At 41.9% G+C, this 12503-nt stretch overlaps 1 protein-coding gene across 20 annotated transcripts in view; it reads left to right on the top strand.

Moving 5' to 3' along the window:
- Positions 1-8479, top strand: part of LOC139391751 (microtubule-actin cross-linking factor 1, isoforms 1/2/3/4/5-like) — a 228335-nt gene extending 219856 nt beyond the window's left edge. For 19 of the 20 annotated variants that reach the window (XM_071139264.1, XM_071139276.1, XM_071139260.1 and 16 more), the window contains 3 exons: positions 4530-4640; positions 5816-5927; positions 6138-8479. In XM_071139264.1, coding sequence (XP_070995365.1) covers positions 4530-4640; positions 5816-5927; positions 6138-6373 — 459 coding nt within the window. In that variant the 3' untranslated portion in view covers positions 6374-8479. The remainder of the gene's footprint in view (positions 1-4529; positions 4641-5815; positions 5928-6137) is intronic. The other variant, XM_071139274.1, reaches the window with a different exon arrangement.
- Positions 8480-12503: the final 4024 nt, after the last annotated feature.

Genomic DNA, 12503 nt, shown 5'->3' on the forward strand with positions numbered 1-12503 from the left:
CTTTTGGGTTGATGTCCTGTTGCATCACCTAACTTCTGTTGCGCTTCAATTGGTGGACAGATCGCCTTACAGTTTTTTTGGACAGCAGTGGCTTCTTCCGTGGTGTCCTCCCATCAACACCATTCTTGTTTAGTGTTTTACGTATCGTGGACTCGTCAACAGAGATGTTAGCATCTTCCAGATATTTCTGTAAGTCTTTAGCTGACACTCAGGATTCTTCTTAACCTCACTGATCATTCTGCGCTGTGCTCTTGCAGTCATCTTTGCAAGACGGCCACTCCTAGGGAGAGTAGCAATAGTGCTGAAATATCTGCATTTATAGACTATTTGTCTTACCGTGGACTGACTTTTAGAGATACTTTTGAAACCTTTCCAGCTTTATGCAAGGCAACAATTCTTAATTTTAGGTCTTCTGAGATCTCTTTTGGTTGAGGTATGGTTCACATCAGGCAATGGTTCTTGTGAATAGAAAACTCAAATTTTGTGAGTTTTTTTTATAGGGCAAGGCAGCTCTTACCAACATCTCCAATCTCTTCTCATTGATTGGACTCCAGGTTAGTTGACTCTTGACTCGAATTAGATTTTGGCAAACTTTTTCACACATACTTTTTCCAACCTACACTGTGAATGTTTAAATGATGTATTCAATATAGACAAGAAAAATACAATAATTTGTGTGTTATTAGTTTAAGCACACTGTGTCTATTGTTGTGACTTTGATGAATATCAGATCAATTTTTATGTCAAATTTATGCGGAAATCCACTTTTTCTTCCCACTGTACATTCATACATACAGTACCAGTCAAAGGTTTGGACGCACCTACTCATTCAAGGGTTTTTCTTTATTTTTACTATTTTCTACATTATAGAATAATAGTGAAGACATCAAAACTATGAATTAACACGTATGGAATAAAAAATATGTTAAACAAATCAAAATATATTTTAGATTCTTTAGAGTAGCCATCCTTTGCCTTGATGACAGCTTTGCACACTCTTGGCATTCTCTCAACCAGCTTCACCTGGAATGCTTTTCCAACAGTCTTGAAGGAGTTCCCACATATGCTGAGCACTTGTTGGCTGCTTTTCCTTCACTCTGCGGTCCAACTCATCCCAAATCATCTCAATTGGGTTGAGAACGGGTGATTGTGGAGGCCAGGTCATCTGATGCAGCACTCCATCACTCTTCTTCTTGGTCAAATAGCCTTTTACATAGCCTGGGGGTGTGTTTTTGGTCGTTGTGCTGTTGAAAAACAAATGATTAGTCCTACTAAGTGCAAACCAGATGGGATGGCTTCAGAATGCTGTGGTAGCCATGCTGGTTAAGTGTACCTTGAATTCTAAATAATTCACTGACAGTGTCACCAGCAAAGCACCATCACACCACCACCTCCATGCTTCATGGTGGGTACGACACATGCGGAGATCATCCTTTCACCTACACTGTGTCTCACAAAGACACAGGTGTTGGAACAAAAATCTCAAATTTGGACTCATCAGACCAAAGGACAGATTTCCACCCGTCTAATGTCCATTGCTCGTGTTTTTTGGCCCAAGCAAGTCTTATTGGGGTCCTTTAGTAGTGGTTTCTTTGCAGCAATTCATCCATGAAGGTGTGATTCACACAGTCTCCTTTGAACAGTTGATGTTGAGATGTTTGTGTTACTTGAACTCTGTAATGCATTTATTTGAGCTGCAATTTCTGAGGCTGGTAACTAATGACCTTATCCTCTGCAGCAGAGGTAACTCTGGGTCTTCCATTCCTGTGGCGGTCCTCATGAGAGCCAGTTTCATCGTAGCGCTTGATGGTTTTTGCAACTGCACTTGAAGAAACGTTCAAAGTTCTTCACATTTTCCGTATTGACTGACATTCATGTCTTAACATAATGATGGACTGTCGTTTCACTTTACTTATTTGAGCTGTTCTTGCTATAATATGGACTTGGTCTTTTACCAAATAGGGCTGTCTTCTGTATACCCCCCTACCTAGTCACAACTCAACTGATTGGCTCAAACGCATTAAGATGGAAAGAAATTCCACAAATTAACTTTTAACAAGGCATTCCTGTTAATTGAAATGCATTCCAGGTGAATACCTCATGAAGCTGGTTAAGAGAATGCCAAGATTGTGAAAATTGTCAAGGCAAAGGGTGTCTACTTTGAAGAATCTCAAATGTAAAAAATATTTTTGTTTGTTTAACACTTCTTTGGTTACTTCATGATTCCCTACCTGTTATTTTATAGTTTTGAAGTCTTACCTATTATTCTACAATATAGAAAATAGTCAAAATAAAGAAAAATTCTTGAGTGAGTAGGTGTGTTCAAACTTTTAACTGGTACTGTATATAAGCATATATATTCAACTCTAATTAGTGTAGCAGTCCAGCCAAGGTGCAGCCTGTCTTGGAGGACAAAGCATGAAGCTACAGTGCCTTGCGAAAGTATTCGGCCCCCTTGAACTTTGCGACCTTTTGCCACATTTCAGGCTTCAAACATAAAGATATAAAACTGTATTTTTTTTGTGAAGAATCAACAACAAGTGGGACACAATCATGAAGTGGAACGACATTTATTGGATATTTCAAACTTTTTTAACAAATCAAAAACTGAAAAATTGGGCGTGCAAAATTATTCAGCCCCCTTAAGTTAATACTTTGTAGCTCCACCTTTTGCTGCGATTACAGCTGTAAGTCGCTTGGGGTATGTCTCTATCAGTTTTGCACATCGAGAGACTGAATTTTTTTCCCATTCCTCCTTGCAAAACAGCTCGAGCTCAGTGAGGTTGGATGGAGAGCATTTGTGAACAGCAGTTTTCAGTTCTTTCCACAGATTCTCGATTCGATTCAGGTCTGGACTTTGACTTGGCCATTCTAACACCTGGATATGTTTATTTTTGAACCATTCCATTGTAGATTTTGCTTTATGTTTTGGATCATTGTCTTGTTGGAAGACAAATCTCCGTCCCAGTCTCAGGTCTTTTGCAGACTCCATCAGGTTTTCTTCCAGAATGGTCCTGTATTTGGCTCCATCCATCTTCCCATCAATTTTAACCATCTTCCCTGTCCCTGCTGAAGAAAAGCAGGCCCAAACCATGATGCTGCCACCACCATGTTTGACAGTGGGGATGGTGTGTTCAGTGTGATGAGCTGTGTTGCTTTTACGCCAAACATAACGTTTTGCATTGTTGCCAAAAAGTTACATTTTGGTTTCATCTGACCAGAGCACCTTCTTCCACATGTTTGGTGTGTCTCCCAGGTGGCTTGTGGCAAACTTTAAACAACACTTTTTATGGACATCTTTAAGAAATGGCTTTCTTCTTGCCACTCTTCCATAAAGGCCAGATTTGTGCAATATACGACTGATTGTTGTCCTATGGACAGAGTCTCCCACCTCAGCTGTAGTTCATCCAGAGTGATCATGGGCCTCTTGGCTGCATCTCTGATCAGTCTTCTCCTTGTATGAGCTGAAAGTTTAGAGGGACGGCCAGGTCTTGGTAGATTTGCAGTGGTTTGATACTCCTTCAATTTCAATATTAACGCTTGCACAGTGCTCCTTGGGATGTTTAAAGCTTGGGAAATCTTTTTGTATCCAAATCCGGCTTTAAACTTCTTCACAACAGTATCTCGGACCTGCCTGGTGTGTTCCTTGTTCTTCATGATGCTCTCTGCGCTTTTAACGGACCTCTGAGACTATCACAGTGCAGGTGCATTTATACGGAGACTTGATTACACACAGGTGGATTGTATTTATCATCATTAGTCATTTAGGTCAACATTGGATCATTCAGAGATCCTCACTGAACTTCTGGAGAGAGTTTGCTGCACTGAAAGTAAAGGGGCTGAATAATTTTGCACGCCCAATTTTTCAGTTTTTGATTTGTTAAAAAAGTTTGAAATATCCAATAAATGTCGTTCCACTTCATGATTGTGTCCCACTTGTTGTTGATTCTTCACAAAAAAATACAGTTTTATATCTTTGTTTTAAGCCTGAAATGTGGCAAAAGGTCGCAAAGTTCAAGGGGGCCGAATACTTTCACAAGGCACTGTATATTACCAGAATACCCATAATCATCTGTTTTGTGGTCACTGATTGTTAGTTGTGTAGTCTCTGTCAGTCGTGTGATTTTTGTACCGTGTATGTGTGTCTGTGTTGAAATGGGAATTCCCCTGTTTCTGCATGTCAACAGCAATCACCTACGTCCTTAACTGTGAGATTTTTATTTGTTCTTTTGTTTTTGTATTTTTCTTGTCTCCTAAATCCCTCCATCCACCCCCTGCTAACCTCGCTTGAAAATTTACTCCCTCCACTGTTTTTCCTTCTGCGTTTATAAATCCATCCGCTGTCGCACCAAAAACACACGGCACTACACTACCCGCCTCCCCTCCTTCCCCTTTCTCCCTTTCCCTATTTTCCTTCTCCTCCTTTTTTATATTCCCCTTGGCTGCCTTCTTCCCTCCCTTCTTCCCTCCCTTCTTCCCTCCCTTCTTCCCTCCCTTCTTCCCTCCCTTCTTCCCTTTGCTGATCCCAGTCCTCAAACTCGCGTGGCTATGCCAAGCCCTGGCTGGCACACAGTAAAACTCCAACACCAACCAAGTGCCAGTCCTGCCCAGACCACGACCACACCACCCCTGGGCATGAGGTAACACACTGACTCCTCCCGCCACCCGTCCCAAGCCCCAGCGAACTAATAACGCACTAACGCACACACACAATCACTCACTCACGGGTGTGGTGCACACTGTGCAATGGATCCATGAGGATATTGGTGACGTGACATTGAAATTAGGCTTTTAGACGGAATATATTTGCATCATCTTGTTTTCATGTTTTTGCTCAATATCCAGTCTAAGTTAACATTCGGTGCATTGTCACAATATTTTAGCCCCCCGGCAGGAAGTGGCTGGTGGTAGGTCAATAGGAATAGATTGTGATGTTGAAGTGATGTTCTCTTAAAGGAGAAGTAGCGAGAAATGAATCATTATTAGCTAACTCTATATACGTTGTGTTGAACTGGTAGTTCTAGGGATTTAGTTTGGTAGACTGATGATCATATTTGCAAATGGTGTCTCTGTTGTAATTATGCTAGTATGGGATGGTGCTTGAAACCAGTACCAGCTCCTTTAGTTAAAGGTAGATGCAGCAAAAGGACATCATCATACACAACAGGGCAACATCCTGCTTACGAACATCAACAACATTCGAATTCACTATTGACTTCCAAATGTCGACATGCCTCAAGACTCAAATTGGGACGAGCCAATAGTGTGGCAGCCTTGGCAGATTTCTACTCTGTTTGGTTGATGTGTGTAATGAGGAAGTCGTCCTGTTGTGTATGATGATGTCATGTGGTAGAGTCTACCTTTTTTAAAGGCCCAGTGCAGTCAAAAATGGGATTTCCTGTGTTTTCTATATATTTCCACACTGTGGTTGGACAACTGTTAAATTGTGAAAATGATGATAATGCCCTTTTAGTGTAAGAGTTGTTTGAAAAGACCTCCTGTTTTGTTCTTCCATGGCGACAGCTCCATGCGGTAAATGAGTTAGACCAATAAGAGAGTTCCAAACCTCTATGCCAATAACAGCTCATTTTCAGTTATCCCTCCCCATTCACAGAGAGTCCTAGCAAAATACTATCTGAGAAAGTACTCCTTTCTTTTTGACCATTTTAATAGAAAACAATCCCAGTAAGGTACTTAATTGTTACTTAGAAATATTTCTATATTGAGATAAAAACAGCTGCATTGGACATTTGTAATGTATTCAGTGCCACAGTTTGCCACTGCCTGACATTTCCTGTGTCTGATATATATGTAGGGAGCAGCGTTGGGGTCCAAGCTGAAGAGGCCCACCTTCCACTCCAGCCGAGGGTCTCTGACTGGAGAGAATGGAGGAGCTACACCCATTTCTACTAAACCTGGACGTACCGGTAAGAACAAAGTCCTGATTTTTCATACCAGTTTTGATTCCTATTTTCAGTCCGCTATTTTTGTCCTCTTGGAACATATGATTCCCATACTTAAAATGAGACTAAATATATATATTTTTCTCTATTCTTCTCTTTCTATCCCTCATTACCTACACTTAACCTCCTCCTTCCTCGCTGTTTCCTCCCTTTCTCTACTTCTTCTCCTCTCAGACCCCAAGCGTACCCCATCGGGGGCCAGTGGTCCGGTCAGCCGGGCGGGCAGCCGGGCGGGCAGCAGGGCAAGCAGCCGGCGGGGCAGCGACGCTTCGGATGCCTCTGAGCTCCTGGAGACTCGCTCGGACACCTCGGACACCCCCCGGCGCCCAGGAGCGGCCAAGCCCTCCAAGATCCCTACCATCTCCAAGAAGGCCCCAAGCCCCAAGACACCCGCTTCTGGGAAGAAATAGTGAGGGAGATGTCAAAAAGACGTCATGCAGCCAACCATGGAGTCGTCAACATAACAGCATCATACATCTAACTATCGGGCTGGTTTGACTCCAAGGGCTTCCCCAGTTCCCCAAAACACCAGCCATGATGAAATAGGGAAGATGTCCAGACTATAGAATTAGATCAAGTAGAACGCACCGTCTCCCTTTCAAAGAGACACTCTATAGTGAACAGACTACTGGCGGCCATATTGGGTGTCACATTTGATCCAAACGTCCATCCATAGGGCTTGCATGGGATTCATGCACCAAGACTACTGTATGAAGGGCAGGGAGAGAGAGGGGAAGATATCTCTCTCTTCCTCCCTCGTACACACACTCGAAAAAAAACTCACTGGGGGTGTCTGGTTCGTGCACTTAGACGGAAAACAGAACTTTCCCCTTTTAAAACCCAGATCCCAGTTTGCCTTCCAGTCTCCTGTGTCTCGTAACGGGATTGTGCTAGACTGTTGTAGAGAAAGCCACAGCAATTTGAACTGACAACCAACCAACATAATGCTGCCTTACTGTGTTACACATTTCTGTCCTTACTTTTACCTAATCTGAGTTCCAGAGAACGTTAGGTAGAGCCTTGTAACTACTTTGTGTATGTACACACTGACACGCACAGAACTGAAGCACACACACACACACACATTGCGGGGAGAGATTAAATGACTCGGAACTTCCTGGAGAATGGCATTCAAAAGAACTGGATTGTGGGTATTGTGGACATTAATTTTTTTTCTCACCATGAGTTCAACTGAAAATATGCAATGATTGCCGTCTTGTTTTTTTCCTCCCCTGGACTGGGAAGTGAAGAGGAATGACACTTCAGCATGTCTAGGGGTCGGGAACATCCAGACTAGCGTGAATCTACTGTTCAGTGTCTGGGCGGCGCCACTCTGACCACTTCCTGCACTGAGCTAACTGCCTAAACCTCTTGCCCAGGAGACCGCGGAAGTGGTGGGAAACACACTGCAATGTCCTCACAAACCCCTGCAACATTGGAAGTGTGTTTAAAGGTGTGTATGTGAGTGTGTGTTTGATGGTATGAAGGGTTTCTCATGTTGTCCTATAATATGAAACCTGGGTTTCTGAGAAGAAAAGCACTATTTCTTGGTGGGACCCCACTAACAGCAGAAACGTGACAGTGTGAAACAATGTAGTCGATTGTAAAGGAGACACAATTTAAGCGACTATAATTCTACGATTAGAGATTGAAGACCAGCACACACTGACGGTGTATCGCTGTAATTCCACATTGCCCCTCCCCCTACGTTGCCGCTGGAAACCCCACAGCCGCAAACACATTTTTGTACACGTGTGTAGTCGTCACGTGTTTACAGGAATCAAAGGTCATCGACTTGCGTCACTGTATGCAAAGATTTCATTTGTGAATGTCTTTCGTTCGGGTTAATTTATCATCCTGTTGTATTTTGTTTTAGTTTTGCTTTTGTAGGTTAAGAAAACGTTTCTATTTATTTTTCAGTTCTGTATCATCACCTTGGAGAATGATTAGTGTTAATATAATGAAATCATGATCTTTTGTACCAAGGAAAATGTCTGCTCCTCTCAACGTTGTATGTTAATACTTCTCAACATAACTTTACTCAACTAGGAAGCTGACTTTCCATGGCAGCCTTTTTTGCTAATGACTACAACTCCCTGAACATGACCAAAGGGGGTTTGCCCTTATTGTGTTGACAAAAAAAACTACAAATATGGATGACAGGGAACCGAACCCCCAGTGTCCCTCCTTTACAGGCGTTTGAATTGTCATGTCTTTGATGGCTGCAAATGTGCTCCCCTATTTCTTAATGTGAGAGCTGAACTATATGAAAACTTAATGAACGCAAATGTTATCTTGAGGTGATTTTATTTATTTATTGTCTCCTTGGGGGCGGGGATCCGGGGACGCCGAAGAGGAACCTACCTTTTGATGCGGTGTTATTCTCTGTGATGAAGAGAAAATATGTCGGTGGGAGGGGGGGGTTAGAAGTCAATTGTGTAAAATAAAAAAAGCTAAGATTATAAACCTTTTTTGTTCTCTTTTTGTATTAAAAATATGCTTGCAGTAAAAAAAAATGTAATTTGTCATTGTGTATTGATTTTTTTATTTCATTCGGGGCCAAAAGTGTGTTTATTTACAGTGCCTTCAGAAAGTATTCACACCCCTTGACTTTTTTCTAAATGTTGATTTTAAATTTTGATTTTGTGTCACTGGCCTACACACAATACCCATAATGTCAAAGTGGAATTATGTTTTTAGAAATGTTTACAAATGAAAAGCTGAAATGTCTTGTCAGTAAGTATTCAACCCCTTTCTTATAGCAAGCCTAAATAAGTTCAGGAGTAAAAGTGTGTTTAACAAGTCACATAATAAGTTGCATGGACTCACTCTGTGTGCAATAATCGTGTTTATCATGATTTTTGAATGACTCGTCTCTGTACCCCACACATACAATTATCTTTGATGTCCCTCAGTTGAGTAGTGAATTTCAAACATTCAACCACAAAGACCAGGGAGGTTTTCCAATGCCAGCAAAGAAGGGCACTTATTTGTAGGGTAAAAATAAGAAAAGCATACTTTGAATATCCCTTTGAGCATGGTGAAGTTATTAATTACACGTTAGATAGTGTATCAATAAACCCAGTCTCTACAAAGATACAGGTGTCCTTCCTAACTCAGTTGCCGGAGAGAAAGGAAACCGCTCAGGGATTTCACCATGAAACCAATGGTGACTTTAAAACAGTTTAATAGCTGTGATAGGGGAGAACTGAGGATGGATCAACATTGTAGTTACTCCACAATACTAACCTAAATGACAGAGTGAAAAGAAGGAAGCCTGTACAGAATATTTCAAAACATGCATCCTGTTTACCTTTACACTGAGTGTACAAAACATTTAAGAACACTGTCCTAATATTGAGTTGCACCCCCCCAACACAGAGATGTTGACTCCAATGCTTCCCACACTTGTCACGTTGGCTGGATATCATTTGGGTGGTGGACTATTCTTGATACACGCGGGGAACTGTTGAGGTTGAAAAACAAACCCAGCAGTGTTGCAGTTCTTGACACAAACCGCTGTGCCTGGCGCCTACTACCATTCCCCCGTTCAAAGGCACTTAAATATTTTGTTTTGTCCATTCACCCTCTGAATGGCACACACTCAATTGTCTCAAGGCTTAAAAGTCCTTATTTAACCTGTCTCCTCCCCTTCATCTACACCAGGGCTCTCCAACCCTATTCCTGGAGTGCTACCCTCCTGTAGGTTTTTGATCCAACCCCATTTGTAACTTATATGAATTTGTTTATCAACCAGATATTAGAATCAGGTGTGCAAGATTAGGGTTGGAGCAAAAACCTACAGGACGGTAGCTCTAAAGGAAAGGGGTTGGAGAACAATGCTCTACGCTGATTGGAGCGGATTTAACAATTTACATTAAAAAAAGCCTTGTTCACATTGGCAGTTTGAAGTGACTCAAATCCAAAAAAATTGCTTATCCGATCGGAATCAGTTTTTTTTCCTGCGGTTTGAACAGCCAAATAGCACATGGAATCGGATATTTCAAGCCACATTTAAAACTACCTTCTTAGGTGGTTTGAAGTCAGAAACAAATCAGATTCCTGGCAATGCAACTTGTCTGATTGGTCATCTGATTTATTTGCCCTGGCTGTTGTTTGTTTACAAACAAATGAGTGAATGTGCTAGAAAGCTAAACAGCTACCTAGCTAGCTAGTTGACTGCTGTGGTTAGCTAGTTGACTGCAGTGGCTAGCTAGTTGACTGCAGTGGACAAAAAGGACTCGTTTTGAAAGTTGGATCATCTTATCCTATGAGGCTTTAAATGTGTTCTTACACTATGATTTAGAACATTCAAAGCAACTGGGAGATGTCCATAACCGGACCTTAGCTTGCTACATAACTTCTGAGTGATAGGAACCACGAGCACCAACAGCAATTGGCCTACATCACTGCACACACACACCCGTCGTTAATTTGACAACTAGCATAGCCATGTCAGCAAATTACTGCTGTCTGAACACACACGCACCCCCGATTTGGTCACTTGTAACTTGCTGTTTGGTCAGTCAGTATTATAAAACAAATTTGAAAAACCAAACTGATTGGAGCATTAAGGTCTGCAATGTGAACAAGGCTGGTCACCTGGTCAGTCTTATATCATGGAAAGGGTGTCCTTCACGTTTTGTACACTCCGTGATATGTCCTGAATTCAAAGTGTTATGTTTGGGATAAATCCAACACATCAGTGAGTACCACTCTTCATATTTTCAAGCATGGTGGTGGCTGCATCATATTATGGGTATGCTTGTCATCGGCAAGGACTACCGTAGGATGTTTTTTAGGATAAAAAGAAACGGAATAGAGCAAAACCTGGTTGAGTCTGCTTTCCAACAGACACTGGGAGACGAATTCACCTTTCAGCAGGACAACAACCTCAAACACAAGGCCAAATCTACAGTGCAGTTGCTTCCCAAGACGTCATTGAATGTTCCTGACTGGTCGAGTTGCGGCTTTGACTTAAATTGGTTGGAACATCTATGGCAAGACTTAAAAATGGTGGTCTAGCAAGAATCAACAACCAACTTGACTGAGCTTAACGAATTTTTAAAAGACTAATGTGCCAACATTGTACAATCCAGGTGTGACCCTCTTAGACTTACCCAGAAAGACAACATGTATTGACTCGGGGGTTGAATCCTTATGTAATCAAGATATGTTAGTGTTTCCACTTTGACATCAGAGTATTTTGTTTAGACCTTTGTCAAAAAATGACAATTAAATCAAAACAAATGTATTTATATAGCCCTTCTTACGTCAGCTAATATCTCAAAGTGCTGTACACAAATTCAATTAAATCCAAATTAAATCCATTTTAATCCCACTTTGTAACACAAAATGTGGAAAAGGTCAAGGGTTGTGAAAGGCACTGTGTACGTGCAATGTCCACATGCATGTTTCCATGCGTGTGCCTGCGGCCGTGTCTCCATGCCTACGTGTGTGTCTGGAAGAGAGTATAGACCACAAGGTCTCTCTGCACACCGGAAAGGGCTTGGTAATTAGGTTAGGGTACAATTATCCTCTCCAGAGATAAGGACACGCCCTGTACTAGGATCTTCCATAGAGGGAGGGTGGTCTCTGTGGTCATGGATGGGTGTGTTTCTCTACTGCTTATTCTATATTGTGAGAGACGTAGCTCAGGTCTATCTCATTCTCTGCTTCCGCAGTAGCTAAGTGTAAGACTTGAGTTGGTTGGTTTCTGTGTGAGTGGGAGAATCACCTTGGTTTATTTGGTGGTTCCACTGAAGGCGGATGGGATTTGGTCTTTAGTCTTCCCTGGGCAGCTGTGTCTGTGTTTACATGGAACTTTCCAAACCCTTCCCACCATCCACATCTATCCTCCCGTCTGTCCTCACTACCTATCCTCACTCCGACGACAAACTGACGGACTCCCTCTTATCATCCCTCTCTCCGGCCCTAAAATCCCTCAACACTGGAGAAAGAAAAACAAAAATACCAGAGAAAATACTCATTCATGGCACTTCCGACTCCCTGGCTTAAGAAAAAATGTTGGTCGGTTTGGTTTGGTCAGTTAGTATTCGTGCCGTTCAAAGTGGCCACAAGTCCCAGAGTACTTTGAAGTCCAACATACACAAACACAAGCTGGCATGGAGCTGACCCTCACTACTATATTTGAATTTGTTGTAATTTCTTCCCTCAAATGCCTTGCTAGCACACCACACACAGTATTTGCAGTCAAACTGGAAGAAGGTAAAGACAACTCGCACTCTGTTTAACAGGAAATGAAAACGTATAAAATACCTTAAACAACATTTCATGGGGTACATGTTTTGACAGTACACCTTAAGCTACAGCAGTCTACCTTTTATGTTTTTAGTATTCGGTTTAAAGATACAGTACAATTGCTAATCTGTGTTCTTCTGGCAGGTTTTGGCAGGTCATTCACTCCTTGTGGTTCCCCAGGATTCCAAACCACAGCTAAAACACTCAGCTGTGATGTCAGAGGTTCGCCCGATGCTTGAATGTTAGTGTTGAGGCAGCGTGTCCAGTAAACCAAGTTTA

Source organism: Oncorhynchus clarkii, chromosome 32 (genome assembly GCF_045791955.1).
Source record: "Oncorhynchus clarkii lewisi isolate Uvic-CL-2024 chromosome 32, UVic_Ocla_1.0, whole genome shotgun sequence".
Lineage (NCBI taxonomy): Eukaryota > Metazoa > Chordata > Actinopteri > Salmoniformes > Salmonidae > Oncorhynchus > Oncorhynchus clarkii.